At 57.3% G+C, this 22608-nt stretch overlaps 1 protein-coding gene across 3 annotated transcripts in view; it reads right to left on the bottom strand.

Annotated features, from left to right (window-relative positions):
- The window catches only part of SCN4A (sodium voltage-gated channel alpha subunit 4), a 44732-nt gene that overhangs the window by 4063 nt on the left and 18061 nt on the right, over window positions 1-22608 (bottom strand). For all 3 annotated transcript variants that reach the window (XM_063354491.1, XM_063354489.1, XM_063354490.1), the window contains 14 exons: window positions 20615-20770; window positions 20265-20388; window positions 19333-19571; window positions 17067-17240; window positions 16398-16754; window positions 12872-13300; window positions 8477-8606; window positions 8014-8168; window positions 6602-6775; window positions 5922-6044; window positions 5382-5660; window positions 3393-3446; window positions 1398-1535; window positions 403-507 (listed from right to left, as the gene is read on the bottom strand). In XM_063354491.1, the coding sequence (XP_063210561.1) occupies window positions 403-507; window positions 1398-1535; window positions 3393-3446; window positions 5382-5660; window positions 5922-6044; window positions 6602-6775; window positions 8014-8168; window positions 8477-8606; window positions 12872-13300; window positions 16398-16754; window positions 17067-17240; window positions 19333-19571; window positions 20265-20388; window positions 20615-20770 (2637 nt within the window). The remainder of the gene's footprint in view (window positions 1-402; window positions 508-1397; window positions 1536-3392; window positions 3447-5381; window positions 5661-5921; window positions 6045-6601; window positions 6776-8013; window positions 8169-8476; window positions 8607-12871; window positions 13301-16397; window positions 16755-17066; window positions 17241-19332; window positions 19572-20264; window positions 20389-20614; window positions 20771-22608) is intronic.

The raw sequence follows: 22608 nt of genomic DNA, 5'->3' as shown, positions 1-22608 counted from the left end.
AAACCAAACCCAAGTCGCAACCGTGTATGTATTGGCTGGGCCAACGTCCCTTCTAGGAGCGTTGAAAGCTGAGCTTTCCCGGAGTCTAACCCCCTTGGAGAGAGGAGCTGGGAGCCGAAATAGGAGAAAACCCTAATCCCTGCAAAAGTGAACCCCCACCTGGCCCTTGCCAGCAGCCCTGGGGCTGAAGAGCAGACCCAAAGGATGTCGCCTGATGGGAACCTCTCCCGGCAGCCCCGTCTCTTAGCAAGGTCCCGTCCGAAGAGTGGCGACAGGGAGCCAGGATTTGGCTCCTTGCCCTGGCAAATGGTCTTCCCTAGACCCTTCTGATTGACTTTGGGACAGCCGGTGGCATGAAGTGCTCCCTCCCTGCTGCACTCCAGGGTGATTAACCCAACATACCGATGGCCTGGGGATGGGCTTCTGAGGTTTCTTGGAGCCGAGCTTCTTCATGGCGTTGTAGTATTTCTTCTGCTCTTCCGTCATGAAGATGTCTTTGCCTCCAAAGTATAAAGGGAATCGCCTCTGTTAGTCTTGGGGGACTCACCTCTTTCTACCGAGCATCTCTGACCGTGCTCCTTCCCACCAAGCATCTCCAGCCAAGCTCCTACCAGGCATTACTCGCTGCACTGACTCAGTGAAACCTGCTTCCTCTCCGCTTGCCCTTTTCTACGCTGCTTCCCCAAGCTCACAGCACCCATGGGTGCACACCCCAGCGCTGTGGTTTCCTCCCGCAGAGGTGAGATGCTGCAGGGACCGGGGCACCCCGTGCCCTGCTGGGGTTCACCCCCTACGTGCTGGCTGGATCCTGCTGGCAGCATCTCGGTGAGCTTCGGAGCGTGCTCGGCGCAAACAACGTGCTCCGTGTTACCCACCCTCCGCCTGCTCCCCGCCTCCGGCAGCCCAGGGGCGTCAGTCCCGTGCTGCTGGCTTGAAAGCAGAAGTTGAGTCTTTCCTTGATGCATGGAAAAATGGTGAGAAAGGGTCACGGGGTGGGAAAAGAGACTAAAAGCGACAGCGCTGGCGTACAGCCGTGCCTGCTGGGGCATAGGCAAGAGAAAACACGGGGGTCCCCCCGCCTCCTCCTCCCTCTGCATCCATAAATGAAATCTTCTATAAATGCTCTGGCCAGGACACAAATCCCTGGCTACTGTTTGCCCGGCACTCCTTGTTCGCTAATGGATAACGGCAGTTCGGGTTGCAGAGGGACCCTGGGGTCCATCTAAGCCCTGGTCTCCTCACCCCACAACCGTGCGGGTCCCCTCCATCCTGTTTTGGCAGGGGGTTTGGACTGGGCGATCTCCAAAGGTCCCTTCCAACGCCAGCCATTCTGTGGTTCTGCCCTGGACCAGCGGCCCAGGAGGCAACACTGGCTGCAGCACCCAGAAAATACTTATCTTTTTCTTCTGCTGGTTGAAGTTGTCGATGATGACGCCAATGAAAAGGTTCAGGGTGAAGAAGGCGCCGAAGATGATGAAGATAACAAAGTAGATGTACATGTAGAGGTTGATCTCGTACACCGGCTGCTCTTCAATCTGACCAGGAGAGATGGGAAACGTGAGACTAACCGTCTCCTGAAAGCATATCCCCAAACCCCCGGACAAGGGATCGCTCTATCCAGACACAGCTGTGGGGTCGCTGCTCCAAAACCTTTGGCAGATGCTGCGTGGGCTGAGTGGTCCCTGTGGGAGCAGCCATGGGAAGGGACAACCAGGTGACACCAGCTGGGTGACCCCTGATCCCACGGCATGGGCTGGGGAGTAGGAAAGGATGCCCAGGTGTGGAGATACCCATGAGCAAACTTGAGTTTCTTCCCAACAATCGGCTTTCCAAGGGCTGAAATATAGCCAAGAGGGGAAAGGAGAAGAGGTTTAATTCACGCCGCGCCAGTGCACGGGGGTGGCACAGCCCGGGAAAACGCTCCTCGTCATGGAACGTCACTTAATTCCGCTCTACATTTGACTGGAGACATCCCAAGGTGTCACAACCAGCCTCCCTCATTCCGAGGATAGCTCTTGGCAGAAAGGAGTGGTTTTTCTCCCGGAACAGCTTTGCCCCAGGTGTCCGGGGAGGCAGGAGCCCAGGCCGTTTTCAGAGGGAGCTGGAAGCAGCTCCTCCGCTGAGCCCCAGCAGCTGCAGCCGGGGCGAGCAGAGCGGCTTGTTTCTGGTGCTAAAAAAAGGCAACGAAAACAATACGTTCAGGCCCGTGGGTGTGCGGGGCTGACCCCCTCAGCGGGGCACCGGCAAGATGGCTCGGTTAGAGAAAGGTAGGAAGTCCCTTCTGCGCTGGCTCATGGCAGGGCGTGCACACATGGGCTGGCCTGGGGACGGTTTTTGGGGTGGATGCCAGTAGAAACAGCCCCAGCATAAGACCCTTCAAAACGTTGTTTTTTTGGTTTTGTTTTTTTTTGTTTGTTTGTTTTTTTGTCACCCATTTAACCCAAAGGTTAAACGTTGGCTGCTGTTTTAATAACCCATTTATTAGGGGGCCTACATAAAATAACCCATTTAGGGGGCCTACAAGGAAGCTGGGGAGGGACTTTTTACAGGGGCAGGTAGTGATGGGATGAGGAGTAATGCTTCAAACTGGAAGAGGGGAGATTTAGATGAGATCTGAGGACAAAATTCTTTGCTGTGAGGGCGGTGAGCCCCTGGCCCAGGTTGCCCAGAGAAGCTGTGGCTGCCCCATCCCTGGAGGGGTTCAAGGCCAGGTTGGACGGGGCTTGGAGCAACCTGGGCTGGTGGGAGGTGTCCCTGCCCAGGGCAGGGGGTGGCACTGGGTGGGCTTTAAGGTCCCTTCCAGCCCAAACCACTCTGTGATTCTATGATTATTTCTCAAGTCAAGCCAGGCACTTTATCCAGGATGGGATAAGCTCTTCCAGCTGGAGGGGCACATGGAGGGGCACTGCGTCACTGCGGGGTGAAGGATGAGCTCTCCAGGTTGGAGCTGTGGGGGCAGAGCAGGGATTTTGGACCATGAAGGTGAAGCCGAGAGGAACGGGCTCAGCCCCAGCTGTAGCCTGGGTGAGGTGGGAGCCCGGTGTGGGGGCCAGGGTGCAGCTGGGATGGTGGCTGTGGTGCAGGTGACAATGACACGAGCGGCACAGGGACACAACTGGCTGCCCTTTTTGGGGCTGTGCACCTCAGCAGGGGGGATGTTTTGGAGGTTTCTCCACTCTTTAGCCCATGTCCTAGCTGAAACCAAGGGTGGGATGCGGGCAGCCCTGATGGGCAGAGCCAGGCGGGTTGCTGCGGCCGAGGGGTCCATCCCCAGCCCGTGCTGAGCATCTCCTCGGCCCCAGGACTCTGCTCCCAGCCTGCCCGGGGAACCGGCTCGGTGGGACGAGTGATCCTTGGTGCCGGTTGTGAGACATCCCTGCTTGTCCCCTCACCTCGCGTGAGTCCACGGCGGCGTACATGATGTCCATCCAGCCTTTGAAGGTCGCCTGCAGGGACAGAGGAGAAGAACAGATTCGCTGGGAGGTATTTGGGGGTGAGGGAGGGAGGGGAAGGCAACGGGTGCGTGTTTGGGGTTTAGTTTGGGGGTTCAGCTCTGGGCTGATGTTACTGGAGTTACAGCTTCTCTGTGGGAGTAGCAGGAGAGGGACCATGAGTTGAATCCACAAGGAAAATGCCCTGATACAGAAATGCGGAGATTTACACGCGTGTGTGCACACACAAGCTCCGTTCTGTGGCTGAGGTTACCAAGGACTTCCCCAAAACACTGCTGCGAACCAGGCTGGGAGAAGAAGCAATTGACTCTTTCCTCCCCAAAAAACCAAAATGGATTTTCTCAGTGGCAAAGCTGTGCCGGAGCCGACTGCCTTCCTCCTGCTCCCAACCTCTGCCACCTCCGTAGCCCCAATTTCTGCATCGCTGCCTCTGCTACCTGGATCCCGACCCTGGTGGGGGCACACCGCATCTTTTACAGGTTTTTGCTGCTGATTTGTTAAACAAAAAGCCTGAACATCTTGTTTCCTGAATCTGATGGAACAACAAATCTGAAGAGGAAGCTGAATTTAAAGCTGGTCGGTCAATTTGTGTCGTGCTCCGATTCTGCAACCGCCAGTTCCCCTGGATCTGCTGGGAGTGACCCCAGCACACCCCATAACAGAGCCCACACCTATATTTTTATTGAAATGAGGGGTGAGCATTTCCTCTTCTGCTTGCCTGGCTCAGCTGCGGTGGGTTCGGTGGAAGCACGGCTGCGTTCGCCCACCGCCCTGCAAGCGGACACACGCACTCTTTTTCCAATCGTCATCTTCCCCATGCAAAACTCTTGCAGCCTGCGACTGAGAGCAGACCGAACTTTTCGAATGGGTAGGGGGCAAAGGCTCCTGCATCCTGGGCTCTGCAGAGGACTTCTCGCAGCCCCAGGCTGGGTGCTACCTACGCTCATCCGCAGCGGTTCCCTGGTGACACTTTCCCCACCCATCTTCCAACCCTCTCCCTTTCCTTCTTGGCGCTGCAGGGTTTTTTGTGTTAAATACCAATTTTGGAGCTAAGAAGCAAGTAAGGCGCCCCATCTAGGCGTCATAGAATCATAGAATGCTTTGGGTTGGAAGGGACCTCCAAAGGCCATCTAGTCCAACCCCCTGCAGTGAGCAGGGACATCTTCAACTAGATCAGGTCGCTCAGAGCCTCATCCAGCCTGGCCTTGAATGTCTCCAGGGATGGGGCCTCCACCCCCTCTCTGGGCAACCTGGGCCAGTGTCTCACCACCCTCAGTGGAAAGAACTTCTTCAGCCCTCATGCTAATTCGACTAGAGCAGTGACCATCCCCCCATACTGGGCATGGGTGAGGCCCCACCTCGAGGGCTGTGTCCAGTTTAGGTCTCCTCACTACAGGAGGGACATTGAGGTGCTGGAGCGTGTCCGGAGAAGGGCAGTGGAGCTGGTGAGGGGTCTGGAGCACAAGCCTTGTGAGGAGCGGCTGAGGGAGCTGGGGGTGTTCAGCCTGGAGAAGAGGAGGCTGAGGGGAGACCTCGCTCTCTACAGCTCCCTGAAAGGAGGGGGTAGCCGGGGGGGTCGGTCTCTTCTCCCAAGGAACAGGCGATGGGATGAGAGGAAACGGCCTCAAGTTGCGCCAGGGGAGGTTTAGGATGGATATTAGGAGAAATTTTTACACCGAAAGGTTTATCAAGCATTGGAAGAGGCTGCCCAGGGCAGTGGTGGAGTCGCCATCCCTGGAGGGATTTAAAAGCCAGGCAGACGCGGTGCTGAGGGACATGGGTCAGCGGTGGGTTTGGCAGTGTTGGGTTAACAGTTGGACTCAATGATCTGAAATGTCTCTTCCAACCTCGACGATTCTATGATTCTAATTGCACTGCCCTGCTACGATGATGCATGGAGGAGGGATGGCAGCTGCTTTCGTTACGTACCACCTGCAGCAAGGAGAGGTATCCCAAGCCAACGTTGTCGAAGTTGACCTTGACGTTGACCCATCGGACCTCGTTGGTGTGGAGGAGGGCCATGCAGTCGCTCTTGTTGTTCACCACGCTGATGTCAAAGAGCTCCCCTGTGGTGGTGTTGACGCATCGGTAGTACTTCCCCGCAAAGAGATTCACCCCCATAATGCTGAATATCAACCAGAAGATGAGGCAGACCAACAGGACGTTCATGATGGAGGGGATGGCGCCCAACAAGGCGTTCACCACCACCTGCAAGGGGAGAAAAGACCTTGGAGGACCTGGCTAGGAAACCAGGCTACCAATGATGACCTTCATGTTCCTGTGCCCCAGCCTTACCCTCCCCAGCGGCACCAAGTGGACTCAAACTGGACCAAATCCCTTAGTATTGATCCCACCGATCCGGAGTCCCCTGAAAACCAACTGGGATGGGTGCCTGGTGTAGGTGACCGCTGAACGGTACCACGGTGCACGGCCATGTCAGAGCGAGCAGCACACAGGGGAGGCACCTACCCTCATGCCTTCAAATCTGGACAGGGCACGCAGTGGTCTCAGAGCCCTCAGCGTCCGCAGGGACTTGATGGCTCCCAGCTCGGAGTATCCCAGCCAGTTCGCTGTCAGGCTGATAAGGGAAACCTGGAAGGAGCAGCCCAAGGGATGAGATGGAAACACAACTGAAACGCGTCCACGCAGATCCTGCGCTTCCCTCCCTCCCCAGCACTCCCTCAGGCCAGTGGACATTGTCTTGGGACACAGGGACTTGCATTGAGTCCTTGGGTTCCTGGTGACCAGCCACCTGGCGGATGTCCCTGCTTCTTGGGTGTTAGGGTGGAGGTGACAAGGGACACAGAAATACTGCCCAGGTGGAATGGCGTGCTGTGCCACGGAGCATTTGGGAGACCCTGTATCCCTTCCCGTCTCTACTGGGGTCTGGTAGAACAGCACGGGCTTGTTCTTGGCTTGAGCGTCAAACAGAAAGGCTTTGAAAGGGTTTCTGCAATGAGGGAAAGAAATGTCCCTTCCTGTGGGGGACCATTATTTTAAGCAATGGTCTAAGCCCTCATTCCACAGCCACCCCATTGTCCTTTAAAATACAATGTGGGCTCATTTCCAACAGCCTGCTGCAATCCCCTAATGCTCCCAAATCCCTTGGCCAACTACGGCTCCAGAGGTGCTCACCAGACAACACTTACGTCGACGATGAGGAAATCCAGCCAGCACCACGCGTTGGTGAAGTACACCTTGAAGCCGTAGGCCACCCACTTGAGCAACATCTCGATGACGAAGATGTAGGAGAAGACCTTGTCGGCGTACTCCAGGATGGTGCGTATCACCTTCCGTTGTTCAATGTAGATGTCCTCAAAAGCCTGGAAGAGGCATGGAGCTACGTGACAGTCATTCTTCCATTAGACCCGCTGCACGGCTCGGTGCAGCCGCATCCACGCCTGCGTTTCCTTGGGCTTGGGGCTGCTTGAGAAGTCGAGAGCCTAGCTACAGGTGACATTTACTGACGCACCTGATCAACGTGGGGTCTAACTCCTGTTTGTAAGCTCTTGTTGGCTCTGTAGAGCGGTGTTTGTCCCACAGCAAAGCTTCGCTGCAGCAAGTGTCCAGCTGCATCTCATTCCCACCGGGCTGAGCACAAGCCAAAAGCCAGGACACCAACTTTGCACCTTTGGATGCCCTGGTAGTTTTGGAAATGCTCTTAGGAGCGCTTAGGGTTACTGATACATCCTCATGGCACGTAAAACAAACAATCAGAGGTACGGGCACGGTGACCAGGTGTTGCACAGCTGTTTTAGCATAACTTTCGATTCCGGCACTAGCTACAACCTCAGACATCCCCAAACTGCACTGCAGAGCACGACGCAGACACATAAAGTGTGTCTGAAAACCAGTTCGGTCCCTCTGTCCTCATTCCCTCTCTTTTTACCCCCCGAACTTGGCGGAGAAGCTTGTCTCCCCATTAGCTCTGCGTATTTACAGGCGCAGCTGAGTTACACCCAGCCCAAATAGTCAGAGAGGACCAACAGGCCAAGACGCAGCTTTTTAATGAGCTTGATGTAAATGGCTGCCCAGGTTCTGGGAGGGTGGAGGGTGCACCCGTCAGCGGCTGGAAGCGCTTGAACAGCAAAATGATAACCATGAACTATTCGAAAAGCGCCTCCCGACAGCCAGTTAAGGGAGGCAGTGAAACGAGGAACCATCCACGTACAGCTAACGAGAAGGTGCAGATGGTTCATGGTTGACGCCGAGAGCGGGAGGGGAGGCTGGAGGCGGTTGCATCCCCTTAAGCCCGTGGACCACAGCCCACGATGGAGGCTGGGGAGGGCTGTAGCGGGGTGACTGAACCAACGCAGGGCTCTTGGAGGGCGAGGGGAGGATGTTTTGATCCCCTTGCAAGGCTGTACATGGGGCAGACCTGAGCCAAATGGGGTTTTAAATCAAACACCTGCCCACAGCTGTGTTATTTCGCGCAGGAACCAACCAGGTGATGTCCAGAGCCTTTGGTGCTGCTGCCTGGGCTCTGCCCGCGTTCCTGGGCTCCCCAGCTCCTGGGGAGCTGCCGCAGAGCAAAGGGGACAGGGCAAAAGGTGGGACCTACCAGCGCCCCACTGCTGAGGAGGATCATGAAGACGATGAAGGTCTCGAACCAGTCGTGCTCCACGATGCGGAAGCAGGTTTTCCGGAGGTTCCACCACACCTTCCCTCGGTCGCTGGTGACGTCCACGTAGAGGCAGGGAAACCTCTTCACACAGGCTGGGGACGGGGTAAAGAGCTGTAGGTTACCTCCTGGCCAGGGCATTTCCACCAACATGAGACTATTCGTGCTTTTATTGTCTTTTCAAACCCTCCTAGACGAGGGTTGGAGCAGGACCCTGCTGGGTTTGAGGGTGTGCACGCAAGAGGGGACCCCACGGGGACCATCTCCCTGGTAGTAGAGGAGGATTTGGAGTTTGGGCTAAGTGAGCCCGGGGGTCGTTACGCTGCAAGGATTAGTTGGCAACGGCCCCTCCATACCCACCTCCCCCTCTCCACGGGGTCCCCCGCCCCGCTCGGTCCCTCACCTTCGGTGAAGCACTCCTCGGGCTCGTTGCTGTCCTCAGCCTCTTCTGCCACCTCCTCCTCCTCCGGCGGCGGGGGCTTGTAATCCACGGTGCTGCACAGGGAGGAGGCGTTGTCGCCGGGGAGGGGTTTCTGCAAAGGGAGAGGAGGATTCAGGCCGGGCTGCCCTGAGGAAGGGATGCTCCTGGGCTGCGGCTGCCTCCAGCCATCCTCCACCTCCTCCTGCCCCCACCGTGGGAGCCAGCTGGTGGGAACCCCTCGCTTGAAGGCTGATCTTTGGCCCTTTCCTACGAAAACGCAGCCTAGAGTGAATCTTCTGAATTGCCCAGGGCTGCAAGCCTTGAAGGATCGTTGGTACATGAGCTTGCACAAGCTTTGCTTTTCATCCAGGTTCAGAGGAGCAAAAGGTCCCCTGACTCCAGCCTTCCTTGGGTGGTGAGGCGCTGGAACAGGTCACCCAGAGAAGCTGTGGCTGCCCCATCCCTGGAGGGGTTCAAGGCCAGGTTGGACGGGGCTTGGAGCAGCCTGGGCTGGTGGGAGGTGTCCCTGCCCAGGGCAGGGGGGTTGGGACTAGATGATTTTTAAGGTCCCTTCCAACCCGAACCTTTCATGATTCTGTGATTCCTCCCAGCACAGCAAGTCGTTCTCCCATCCACTTGTACCATCACCTCTGGCTGATTTTCTCACCTCCTCCTCCTCTGTCTAAGAAATTCTCTGCCAAACACCCTTTGGTACAAGGAGACCTTGCAGAAAGCTGGGTGGCCACCATGGCACGTCTCTCAATTCCTGCTGGCTTGGCTTGTGCCAAAGGGCTTTTAGGCTGAGGTTCATCCAAGTTCAAAACCTGCATCCCAAATATCTCTCACCGGCTCCATCCTGCACCACAGCTCAGCTTGGCTGGCTTCCCAGACACCACTCAGCAAAGCCCGGAGGGGCTGATAACGAGAGAAAACCTTGGCAAGGCCTTTGGAATTTTTTTCTCCTCCCCCTCCCCCCCCTTTTTTTTTTTTTTTTAATGGCTTTCCGAGAAGACTCTCTGTGGCACTTGAGGAAAGAGCAGATCCCCAAAGCTGCCTGTCCTACCTGGGAGCAAGTGGGAACCTGAAGATCTTGGGTGGATCTTGGGTGGACCTGGACATCTCAAGTGGGAACCTGAAGATCTTGGGACATCTCCAATGTCCAGTCCTCCCCCAGGGTTGCCAGTGCTTTCAGTACTGAATAAAGCAGCTTCCCCGACCTCCAACAAGCCAGGGGAGACCCCCTGGGGTAGTTTGAGGCACCGTTGTTGCCTGCAGCTTCAGGGGCCACAGCCACATCAGTAGAAGACATTGCTTTGGGGGAGCCTTGCAGCCGCGCTACCGCACGCTGGGGACACATTACCACGCAGAGAAGGACACAGCGGTAGCGGTGGCACGAGCCGTCGGCTGGCGGCTCTGCAGGAGCATTGGGGTCACCCTCTGCCGGGGCTGGGGCGGGACGGAGGGATTAGGAGACCTCGGCACGGAGCCAGGCAAGCTGTGACCCCGGGGAAGGACACACGGAAACCATCTGTCTCCAGGACAAACCTTGCAAAGGCACGAGGCGGGGACGAACCAGGCCAGCTGCGCCGGAGAACAGGGGAAAGGTGCCCAGGGCAGGTCCTCTTGAGGAGGGGGGACAGGGATAACTGTGCTGGTCCCACCGCGTGGTCCCCAAACCCCATCTCCGGGGGCTTCTGAGTGCCCACGCGCCTGCGACCGGCAGGTTTGCAGGGCAATTTCCATCACACACCTGCTACGGCACCTCCAGCCTGGGGGCTGGGTGTTTCCACCCAAATCCAGGGCTTTCCCCGTCCTTGCCAGCGCCAAGCACCGGCATTCAGGCTCTGCACACCCACGCTCACCCCGTGACCCCAAAATTCACAGCGCTTGACGATACTCCTGTGATATGCACAGCCCAGAGCATCTCAGGTGACATCACCCTGCCCGGCAGCAGGGGGGTGTGAGGGCAAAAAGCCCCCAGGAAGAGCCCCGAGCCACAGCACGGACTCTTTTCGCGGCCGTTCCCGTCACCCCCTCGCTGCTTCACGGTGCAAAACCCAAATCAACCGTCAGACACGCAAAAGCGCTCGAGGGGAGCGGCCATCACCCCGCCGTTATTATTTCACCCTGAAAAATGTCTTTGCCTGGGAAAGGAGCTGCTCTGGAAGCCGGGGGGCACTTATCAGCCTTTTCTGAGCAGCCCATCGGGAGAAAAAACCCCAGTTTGCCAGAGTCACCAGCGGCCCACGTCCCCGGCGCGAGGTGGTGTGCCGGGCTCTGGCTCCATCTGGAGATAAGCGACGGCATGTGAGCAGGGCCAGCGAGCAGCAATCCTCCCCGAGGACCCGCTCAGGGCTCCCACCAATTAGCACCTGGTTTCTAATGATCTTTTCACGCGATGACCGCCGGCCCGCTGCCCACCCAGGCTGTCGCTGGGTTGTTAACGCACCCCCCACCCCCCGGCTTGGCACCTTCATCAACATTCCACTGAATTTAGCCACCAAAAGCAGCAGCGATGACGGGGTGAACTGGTATTTAGTGGTTGAGGGACGGTGTTTGCCCCCTGCACGTGCTGAGCAGCCACGGGCGGCTCGCAAAATATGATCTCCATGGAGGGTGTTGGAGCAGGTGCCGCTAGATGTCAGCTGAACACAGCCCCATAGCGCTGGAGCCACGTCGGGACGTGTCCCGTAGTCTCATGCTGAGGTTTTTCCCCCATCCGCCAGGAAGGACATCACGCTGGCGGAGAACTGAGGTCCGTGGGGACCCCAGAGACCGGGCAGGATGCGTCCCCCTGTGGTGGCCGGGTTGGCATTAGCATCCGATGCCAGGTTGGACGGGGCTTGGAGCAACCTGGGCTGGTGGGAGGTGTCCCTGCCCAGGGCAGGGGGTGGCACTGGGTGGGCTTTGAGGTCCCTTCCAACCCAAACCATTCTGCGATTCTCCGATCGGTGTGACCGCACGCCCAGTGTGCTGCGGCACGGCCTGGGTGTACTCGGGATTAGTGCTGCTGGACTGGACTCGTAGCAGGAAAAATTTTTGGGAAAAACGCCAACTCTCAGCCCTCCTGCTGGCAACGCCGCGGGGAACGACAACAGCAACTGCCCTTGCCCCGGTCCCTCGCCCAAGGTCCTCCGGGCAAGTTTGTCCCCTCTGAGCACAGCAAGCAGTACGTTTGCAACGGGTCACAGCCAGCCACGGCCACTCCTGCCGTCTTCCCCCTGCAGCCCCAACTGCTGCAAACGCCCTGTTTTCCCAGCTAAAACCAAAAAATAAATGGATAATCAGGATTGTCCCCTCTTCTTGCACCGTGCCCCAAGCGATGCCAGGTCCCTGGTGCTGTGCGGAGCTGCAAGGAGCCCGCCAGACGGGGAGGGAGGTGGGTGGCTCTGGGGTTTTGAGGGTCCTGGTTCAGTTTCCAGCCCTGCATTGGGGTCCCTGGGCAATCACAGTCGGGATCGCCCCCCAAACTGCACCCCTGCCTTCCGCCCCAGCGTGGCACCCCGAGCAGGACCGGCTGGGACAGAGCTTCCCAAAGGCTCCTCAGCTCCTTGAGCAGACACATTTGCCATCGATGGCGATGACAAACCCCCAGGTCAGAGGTGTCCTATTATTCCTACAAAACCCCTTTCCAGATTGCCGCGGCTGCTCCTCTCCACCACAGCGTCCCTGCTGCCCTGCATTTCCCCAGGACCTCGGTGCGACCACGTTATGAACAGCAATTCCACCCCCCCCGCCCTGGCCCCAGACCATCACCCTCCTTTTTGTGCCCACTCAGGTCTTCCCGAGCGTCTTGTCTCGCGTCTCCCCGAGCACCGAGGCCATCGGTGTCCCACGAGCCCTGACAGTCCTCTCCGCGCCTCGACACAGCGGTGCCAACATCAGATGTCTCGTCGGCTTTGGATCCGAAATGCATTGCTTCATGTTCGCTTGCGCTAAGCTCCTCCATCTGGTTTCATGCCCCCCCCCCCCCCCCCCCGCCCCCACACCGATGATGTTTTCTGAGGCATTAGCAGTGGATCCAATGTTAGTGCCATCAGCAGATTTCCCAGCATCAAATTCCTCTGGAACATCTTTAACCCCAAACTGAGCGCTTTGACCCTTGCACCAACCCTGTGGTGCTGTGGGTCCCCTTGGCACTCGCAATAACCCCATAGACTGACCCAAACCAGGCTAAACCCCTGCTTGGGCACCCCCCGGCCCCACATCCAGCTTACACTGGGAAATGCCAGGTTGGAAAGCCCCACGTTCGGCCCACGCCACACGTTGTGGAAAAGCTAGAAATAACCAAACCCAGCCATCGTTTTTGGGGCAGCACAGCAAGAACGGGTCAGTCCCGTTTTTTTGGGTTGAAACCCTTCCACCCGCCTTTCTTACCTTGATATCTTCGGTGTCGGACTGGGTGCTCGTCTCCTCGTAGAGGTCAGACTCCTCCGAGGCGATGGGGACTTGCACCGTCAGGTTGGGGTTGTTAATGAAATTCATGTGGTCCAGTTCATCCATGAAAAAATGCTCTTTCCCAGCGACTCCATCCAAGTACTCCAACTTGAGGTCCTGGCCAGCGTCCACGTGGTTGAGCACAGAGTTGTCCTTCTTACTGTGCTCTTGCTCTTCCTCCGGGGCCACCTTCTTCCCCTTCCACAGCCTGCGGAGCAGCATCAGGAGAGAGGCCTTTACAAAGTCGATCCCCTTGGTGATCCTGCCAATAGCGATCTGCAAATTGTTCATCTCTCCGTCGTCGTCAGATGCCGCGAGACTGTCGGCACTGAAGGAGCTCAGCAGCAAAGCTAAGAACAGGTTCAGCACCTGGAGGGGACAAAAGCAAATACCAACACTGATATTCGGCACCAACGTCATCCCTGTAGGCTGGAGCAAAGTGGACCAGCCATGGCCATGGAGAAGACCCCTTCGTTGACCGTGGTGTGGGACTCCCTCCTCCCATCGCCCAGCTGTGGGGACTACAGAGGTGCCAACCACATCTCCTGGAGGACGCGGACATGGTCCTCCTCCCTCCGCCCTGGGCTGTGATGCCCTCACTGTCACCTCCAGCTTCTTGGGTCCTGCTGATCCGTTTGGAAGTGATGCCAGTCATCGCTTCGGCCCCTCTCAAGCCACCTCCCCTGTGGGTGCATCAACAGGTCCCTCCCTTTGGTCTTTTGGAGAACTTGGCCTGGCTGGTCCCCACGTGGGACTCCCCCCAAGCCTATGGTGCTTCTCCTCACCACCCCGAGGGATGTGACTCCCTCTCTTCCCAGGGAGAAATCTCCTGCTTATTGTCCTCCCAGATGCAATTATTTCCTCTCCTCTTTGTTGGCTCTGGTAGCTCAGATGCCCGGCAAGGTCCTGAGGGTCTCCAACACCCTGGAGCCACGTAGGAGCCTGAGCCACAGCCATAACCTCATCCCTTTCTCCCAGAGACCACTCTGTTCCGCGGAAAGTGCTATTTCATCTCAGCACAAGTCAGCTCACGGGATGCAAACGCTCTATATCTCTCCAAGCACAGGCTCTCCTCTCCTTCCCCCAGATCTCTCCTACTTCACCATGCCCAAAACGTGACTGGACCCCACCGTGGCCTCGCCTGGCATGGGTGGACTCGCTGCATGCCAGAAAGCTGGAGCAGCTCACGAGGAGAGGAGTGGGATGGACTCTCCCCGGGGTAGGGGAGCATTGGCAGCACCCAGACAGGCTCTCGCTGTGCAGAGCGGCCGATGGGCCAAGCCCACAGCTGTTGATGTTTGTGCCTTTTTGTGCCAGCAGCGTATCTGAGACGGGAATTAGCTGCTATCCAAGGTCACTGCTGTTTTTACATGGCTCATACCATACGACTTAAATCGCATCTTTAAATAAATCCCTACTATCCCATCAGTTTAATACTTAACGTTAAGTACCAATTACAGCTAATAGTTGCCGTTGGCTCTGGCTTTTGTGGACAGGCGTCCGTTACCTTGTCACCCGACTGACTTCCTCCCTTTTCCCTTAATAACCCCCAAAGGAAATGCTCAAAGTGTCATTAACAGCAAAGGACGACGAGCCGTCGCCTTATTCCTCGGGCAGGGGAAGTGGGGAGAAACACACACCGCCCTGCGGCCGGGATGCTCAGGAGGTTGTGCGGGACAGGCTCCAGCGCTCGGAAATACCGGAGACACAGCCAGGAGAGGCTGGCAGGGGGGATGAAGAGGGCAGAGACGGCTCTGTAGGTGGTTGCGCGCCCTGTTTCTCTACTTAGCTTCCAATGAACCCCGTGCAGCAGCACAGGCCATGGAAGGAGCTGCAAAGCTTGCCTGGAAAGCTGGGGTGCAATCTCAGTGAGGGCTGCCTCTGACCTCACCAGCTGAAAATCGTGCTGCCCCCGTATCGTCTCCAGGAAAGTCTCCTGGAGGGGTGGGTGGGCTGTCCTACTCCAAAAACTGGCTTCGGAAGAGGAAAACTCTCCGGGAGCCCTTTTGGGGAGGGTTGCCAGGGAGCCCCAGCTGCGATTCCCAGTCTCTAAGCTCCTGCATCCCCTGCAGACCATCCTGGCGATGCTCCTGCTGCTTACGGGTGATTTTAACCCCATTTCGGCATCGCAATTCAAATGAGCATCTTCCCCCTTGAACGGCAGCGTTCCAAGCCGTTGGTGAGTGCCGGGGTGACGGGCGGCCCCGGGGCGGGGGGACGTCGTGCTGCTCCCCACCGCGAGGTGATGCCCCCACGTCTGCCCAGACCCCAGGAGACCCCAGGGTGAGGTCTGCAGCCAGCGCAGCTCTCCGCGCTGCTACGGGGGGGCCAGTTCGAAGCCCCAGATGCCTGACGTGAGCCAGTGAAGCCAAGCAGCACCCAAATCCCGACTTTCTACCCTCGAAGGGGGACACTCTAAGCTGCCCTACCCCTCACCCGAGCCATGGGGAGGGTCTGGGTTTCCCCATGGGGCTGCCTTCACCCCACTGGAGGGCTGTGCCAGCCCCGTGGCTGGAGCAGCTACCCGAGAAGCGTCAGCAGCTCCCAGATAGGTTTCAAAGCAAATTCCAAAGGGCTTACACAACCCCGGCAAGTAATAGGAGCGATTCGGCAAGCCACCGCGCTTCCCTCACCCTGCCTTGCTCCTTAAGAAGGGCCCACGCAGCCTGGAAAACAAGCTTCAAAGCCGCCAGCGAGAGGGTTACCAAGTTTAGAAAGGATTTCACGCTCGCCTGGAACTTGCAGACCTGCAGCGCGGGCAGCGAGCGGCTCGGGTTAGCGGGGAGGGCACGGGGCAGGGAGGGAGGAGGGCGACGGTGAGCAGGGGTTCACCAGGACCTGGGGGAAGGAGCCGCGGGCCGCGGAGGGGTCGTGCATCCCCGGGATGCCACCTGGACCGCGGGGAGGATTAGGGATGCTGGGGGTCTGCAAAAACCTTCTGGAGGGGTCTGCTCCTACATACACCCAGGAGGAAAGGGCCAGCCCCGGGGCGAGCCGGATATAATGCCGCCTCCATTCCTCATCGCAGGAGAGAGGGAAACAAGGGAGGAAAGCCTGAAAAGCCACATGAAGAAAGGGCAGCTCAAAGATGAGCTCTCTTTTGTCCCGGAGTTACTCCCGCATCTGCCTAAAGCCCGTTCTTAAGTTTTCCCCGCCTCGGTTTCCCCTTCTGTTCCTTCCTGATCTGGTTTCAGCTGAAGGTCCCTCAGAAATTGCTCCTTACCCTGCTTTACGCAGAGCTGAGCGCACGGCACATCCCCTCCGGGTCTCCAGGAGGGAGGACAAGCCCTTCGCCCGTGCTTCTGTACAGCTCCGACAAGACCATGCCTAGAGGCGTAGCCCTGTAGATGAGCTGAGCTGGACAGCATTGGCCAGAGAACGAGGGCCGGAGGTGTCCCCACCCCATGACACCCTCCATCCTCACCCCCCACTCTCACTGAGGGTCTACCCCAGCTCCAACACTCACCACGAGGTTCCCAATGACCATGACCATCATGAAAACGATGAGGCACATGGTCTGGCCGGCCACCTCCATGCAGTCCCACATGGTCTCGATCCACTCCCCGCAGAGGATGCGGAAGACGATGAGGAAGGAGTGGAAGAAGTCGTTCATGTGCCAGCGGGGCAGCGTGCAGTCGAGGGAGATCTTGCACACGCATTCTATGTAGCTCTTCCCAAAGAGCTGCATCCCCACCACGGCGAAGATGAAGACGATGATGGCCAGCACCAGCGTGAGGTTCCCCAGGGCGCCCACCGAGTTACCGATGATCTTGATGAGCATGTTGAGGGTGGGCCAGGACTTGGCGAGCTTGAAAACCCTCAGCTACAAGGAGCAAGGAAACAAGGCGTTGATTTGTCTGGGGCTTTCGTGGCCACAAGGTGACAGCAAGGCTGCGAAGCTGGGATTAGGCCTCCACGTGGCAGTTTTATTAAGGCAGGAGAGATTAAACACCCAACTGCTTTGCAAAGAGCACAGATTCCGACTTCCCTAAATATTTAGCTCAACTGCCAGCGTTATCTTTAACAGGGAGCAAGTTGGTGACCGCCGTAAAGGAGGTTGAACAAGCCATTCTCCACCCTGGTGGCAAATGCATCCAAAACCCCCTCGGCCCGGCTCATCCCCAACGGCACGTACCAAGCGGAAGGAGCGGAGCACAGAGAGCCCTTGCACGTTGGCCAGGCCCAGCTCCACCAGGCTCAGGGTGACGATGATGCTGTCAAAGATATTCCAGCCCTGCTGGAAATACTCGTAGGGGTCCAAAGCAATGAGCTTCAGGACCATCTCCGCCGTGAAGATCCCGGTAAAGACCTGTGGGAAACAGCACCCCGTCAGCTTGCTGGAAAGCCAGTCCTTGGCATGGGGTGGGTAGAACCTCTCCTTTTTTGGGGTATTCTCAAAGCGTTTCATCCCACTGTATCCAGCCCTGGTTAACAACGAGCTCCCCAGCTGCTGCCCAGTGTGGCTTGATGGAGCCAGGCTGGGAGTACTGGGGACCGATTGCTACCGGAGAGACTCGGCAAAGGTGCGCGTCAGCAGGAGGCAGTTAAAAATAAAAGCCTCATGGGTGAAGGGACCCCCTTCAAATGACTGCTGAATCGTGGGGATTCCCAGCACTGGGAACTGGGCTGCTACTGGGGTGCCCCTACCCGGCCCCGAGCCCTGCGAAAGCTGATCCGGCTTTTACACATTACGCTTTTCCCGGGACTACAACGGCGCGGTGCATTATCACATTACTCCGGGGTGGGATCAGCAATGTGGCAATTAGCATCTTTGATGCAATCTCCTGACGCGGCGTGTGCAGAGGGGCCCCGCTGACAAGTTTTGGATGTGGATGGGGTTGGGATGCGCAGGTCCTTGCCTCCGCTTCGCAGAAAGGCTTCTGGCACTGGCATCCCGAGGGATGCTCCCTGACATCCCCCTTTCCCCGCCAGCCCCAAAGCGTCCCCTTTTCTTCTTCTGTGCTCTCTTTACTTATAGCTTGGTTCTCTGTCGGCAGCGAGATGGGCAGCAGGCGCTTCTGTCTTCATCTCCGTCACAGGCAAGCGATGTGGGGGGAGACCGTGGCTCAGTGGGAGCTGCTTCTCCTGCTCCCACCCCTCCCTGGCCCTTCCCCAGCAGACCATCCCCATCCCCACCGACATCGGGGTGTACGCACGGCCAGAAACCGCTGCTGGCCCAAAGGAAAAGCTTGGAGCTCGTCTTTGCAGCCCGACCGTGCTTTGAGCAACAGCCAATTAATCCCCTTGTATTTCCTGAATGAAACCAGAGACAATGCAGCTATGTGCTGAGCGTCATCCTTCCCCTCCCCAGGGCTCAGGCACCAGCATGTGTCACTCCAGCGCCTGTGCACGCAGGGGCCCCGGCAGGTGCTGGCGCAGGGCAAGGTGGCAGGAGAGGAGACGGTGAGCTCTCCCACCCCTCAGCTCCGTTTCCCAAAGCCACCAAGGGCCTCCTGGACCCATCCCACCAGCAGTTTGCGTCCAGCTGAAAGCCCTTTACCCCGAGCTCCAAGCAGGAGCAGCCACAGCTGGTGGCGAAATGCGCCCGTGAAATCAGGACAGCCCAGATTTGCAGTGGTTTCACTGGGAAAAGTCCCGCTTGTTGTGATTTTTCACTGCCGCCTCCCTCCTGCTGCCTGGGGACCTCTTTGCTCCCAGCATCTGAATTGCCCCTGCTCTGCCACGTGGCCACCCGGCATCGCTGAGGACATGGTGGTGTCAGCAGCTCGCGCCTGACCCTGGGTTGCGACGTGGAAGACGGCTCAGGGCAGCTCTGCAAGGCCATGGCCACACTGGCATCGCCGAGATGCACCGAGCGAGACAGAAGCTGCAGCAGCTGGTGGGGCAGGGGGTGAGGGATCCCACCCCCACATCACTTCCCTTGATCTGAGCCATCCTGGAGCCCGACCCATCACAAGGATGATGGGATCAGACACACAGCTCCGCCTCCACAGCCAGAGCACTTTCTCAGCAGCTGGGAAGTGTTTCCAGGCATGCATAGAATCACGGAATGGTTCGGGTTGGAAGGGACCTTAAAGCCCACCCAGGGCCACCCCCTGCCCTGGGCAGGGACACCTCCCACCAGCCCAGGTTGCTCCAAGCCCCGTCCACCCTGGCCTTGAACCCCTCCAGGGATGGGGCAGCCACAGCTTCTCTGGGCAACCTGGGCCAGGGGCTCACCACCCTCACAACCAAGAATTTCTTCCTCAGATCTCATCTCAATCTCCCCTCTTCCAGTTTGAAGCCATTCCCCCTCGTCCTATCACTCCATGCCCTTATAAAAAGTCCCTCTCCAGCTTTCTGGTGACACAGTGGTAGCAGGGGGGATCTTCCCACCAGGGTGGATGGTGTGGCTGCTGTGGCTCTAAACGGGGAAGGACAGGACATCCATAGCTGCCTACCAGGTTTCCCACGGTCAGCACGTTCTCGAACTCCTCTGTCATGGGGTAGTGCTCCATGGCCATGAAGACTGTGTTAAGCACAATGCAGATGGTGATGCCCAAGTCCACGAAGGGGTCCATCACCACCATCTTCACAAACTCCTTCAGCTTCACCCAAGGAGGACAGCAGTTCCAAACCAGGAACGTATGGGCAAATTTGTACCACCAGGGCGGGCACTTCTGGTGAGCTTCCTCCAGCTCTGAGGGCAGGAAGGAAAAATTACATCAGTGTAGGCTTCTCCTGTCTTCTCCTGGGTGGGACAAGTGGTAACCCCCTAAGAAGGGACCTCTTCTGAGGTCCTGAACGAGCACTAGACCATCTACGAGTTTCATATGGGGGCTAAAAGGAGGAGCCTTCTCATGCCCAGGCACAGTGATGTTGCAGACCTCACCCTCCCAACCAGAGGGGGATGGAAAGGCAGATCAGTCAGGGAACTGTGGATACGATCCTGCTTTCAGCACGCAGGCAGGATTTGAGGCGTCCCTGCCGCGCTGAGATGGCAGGAACACCCAAGGGAACTGCTCTGGTGTGGCTGGAGGGCTCGGTGCCATTCCCAGGGAGGGCAGGGCTGAGAAGCCCGTTATTGCTGACTCTGTGGTGCTTTTTGCTGAAGTTGAGACAACGGTTCTTGGGAAGCCACTCAACAGCTCTTGATTGACTCTGGGATGACTTTAGAATGATGCTGGGACGAAAAGCCATGCTTGAGCACCACTGCAGTGCCCTCACCACGTTTGGAGACCCCAGGTCCAGAGTCATCCCTCGCGTGGGGCTGGAGATGTGGGACAGCCGCTATCACTGGTGCGTGCTGAGCACCCCAAGCCCACCAACACACAAGGGCTGGGCTAAAACAGCCGGCGCATGCAGCCCTCGCCCAGGCTGGAGAAGGACGTACCTTCCACAGCGTTGGAGATGACACTGATGGCGCTCCCCACTCTCTTCTCGAGGCCTGGCCCATCTTGGTTGCCCACGGTGAGGTGGTTGTGGTCCGATTTCTCTGGCTCAGGGGTCGGGTTGAACTAGAAGGAGAGGAGGCCACAGAGGGTGAACGCAGAGCGCTGCGTGGTATTTAATGCACTTAAAGATAGAGCAGGCAGAAAAAAAAGGGGCATGGTCTGGAGAGACCTTGGGTGGGCTGCAGAAGGGCTCATAGCCCTCACAAGCTGGGCACAAGCCTGTCCCTCCACTGGGGTTTATTGGGTTGGGCACCCTCAGGGGATGGCAGAGACAGAGCCCAGCACGTACATCAACCACCGTAGCAGACCGCTCCAGCACGACCTTGGGGACCACTTGCCCGTTGCAGTCCTTTGCCTTGTCCTGGTCACTGTTCAGGTCCGAGTCGCGCCCCTTCTCGGCCACGCTGCTGGGCAGGGAACTGCTGCTGGATCTTCGCTCCTGCAACTGCAGCAACCCACGTCTCCATCACCCGCCTGTCCGCAGCCATCGGGAGCTTCCCACAATCACTACGGGCCACCAGGCTAAGAAGGGGGGCAAATTGAGCCCCAGCACCGTCCTGGGCAGGACTTTGTGACCCCAAAGTCCGCGCTGCCGCAGGACCTGGGCAGAGGTGAAGCTCATCGGCAAACTCGGATCCTCACGAGCCATGAGGAGGGATAACAATTTGCAGCAGCTAAACACGTGCCTGAGGTTGCAAGCTTTCCCTTTTTGCTTGCTTCACCATTTGGCCAGGGTGAATAATTCAGAAAGACAAAGTTACGGCACCCCCTTAGTTTCTGCCTTGCAGGAAATTTCGAGCTTCGAAACAGGCTTTCATCCCAAATGGAAAAGCAGCAAAATCTTCAAGGCTCTTGCTGGAAGGTAACGTCCAAGATTTTTGGACTTGCACTGAATTTGTGAACGTTTGTGTCAAAATTTAATTTTTTTTTTTTTTTTCAAATGTTGTTTTATTAGGTTTTAATTTACGCATGCAATCCTTCTCTTTTTTTTTTTTTGTTTTGTTTCTTTACAAAAAGTGGTATTAATATTTGAAGTTTACTATGCCTTCTGGTAGCACTAAGGATGCCACAGACGAGTGGGAACCTCTCCGTTCCCACTGCGCATCACCGGGATGCAACGCGGTTTCCAGGCTCGGGCGCTGGATATTAAATGGATCCGGGCACCCGTTTCTCGTAGGCTCTTTGCCCTCCCTCTCGGCCTTACTCCCTCCGTCTTCCCCATTTCTCTAGGTGACAATAAACGAATAATAAAGCCTTTGGGCAACTCAGCAGTTCATTTGTCCGAGGAACCGGCCATGGCATCAGCTTTATGCCCAGCCCTGGGGGGGGTCCCCATCCCTTGGGCAGGACCTGCCGAGACCCATCCTGCAACCAGCAGCAGCCAGATAAGGGCAAAGCCACTTCCTCGGAGGATGTTGTGGCTCGGCACAGATAAGCGGTGAGAGATAAAGGCTCTAGAGAGAGGAAGACACTGTTTTGTGTCTGTCTCTCCATGCGAGGAAGCCGGTCTTTTGCCCAGACCAACAGGGAGGTTTGCAGGGGTGTCTCCCGCGGACCTCGCGGACGCTGGCCAAAATGATGAGTAGAGATGGAAGACGGCTGGGCTGCAGTATCAGACCTCACAGCAGCTTTCACTCGCAGCTTCGGAGGCGTTTTGTGCTCAAAAGAGACTCCTAAGGACTGGAAAGGGGCCAAGGCAACACCTTGGGGGCCGCAGTGGAGCAAATGGGTGGAAAACTCAGGCAGCTTAGAGACTCCAGCGTGAAGAAACAGCAGTGCAAACCCTCTGCAGCATCAGGCACGTGTATCTGCTCGTGTGCTGGGGCACAGAGAGCTGAGCCTCAGCTCCTGCAAGGACACCAGCACCTCCCCGGCTGAGACGCGGGGTCCCCTCCAGCCCTCTCTTCTGTTTCCAGCCTTGGCCAAAAGCAAACGATTTGGTAACGCTTTTAGCTTTGCTGCAACCGCCCTGGCTTCCTTGAGCGCTTCTTTTGAACCCTGACCACAATCCGCCCGGGCGGGCTCTCTGCCAGGTTTCCTGCTCTTGACGTGCTGCGGGGAGGTATATTGTTAGTTCTGGGGCCTTTTACGCCTCGTGTCTCACCTCCTCCTTTCAAGCAATACCACAATTCGGCGCTGCACCTCTCTGCTGCCTCCCAGTGCTCCCTGTGCTGGATTTTGCGTGTGGAAATTAAATATTTTCAGCTTTTGTTGTTTTTTTTTTTTTGTTTTTGTTTGGGGTTTTTTTTTTTCTCCCCTTCTTCCCCCCCGCACCCCCTCCCC

This window comes from Chroicocephalus ridibundus, chromosome 17, assembly GCF_963924245.1.
Source record: "Chroicocephalus ridibundus chromosome 17, bChrRid1.1, whole genome shotgun sequence".
NCBI lineage: Eukaryota > Metazoa > Chordata > Aves > Charadriiformes > Laridae > Chroicocephalus > Chroicocephalus ridibundus.
Note: the sequence above shows the minus strand (reverse complement) of the source record. Positions and strands in the feature narration are given on the sequence as shown.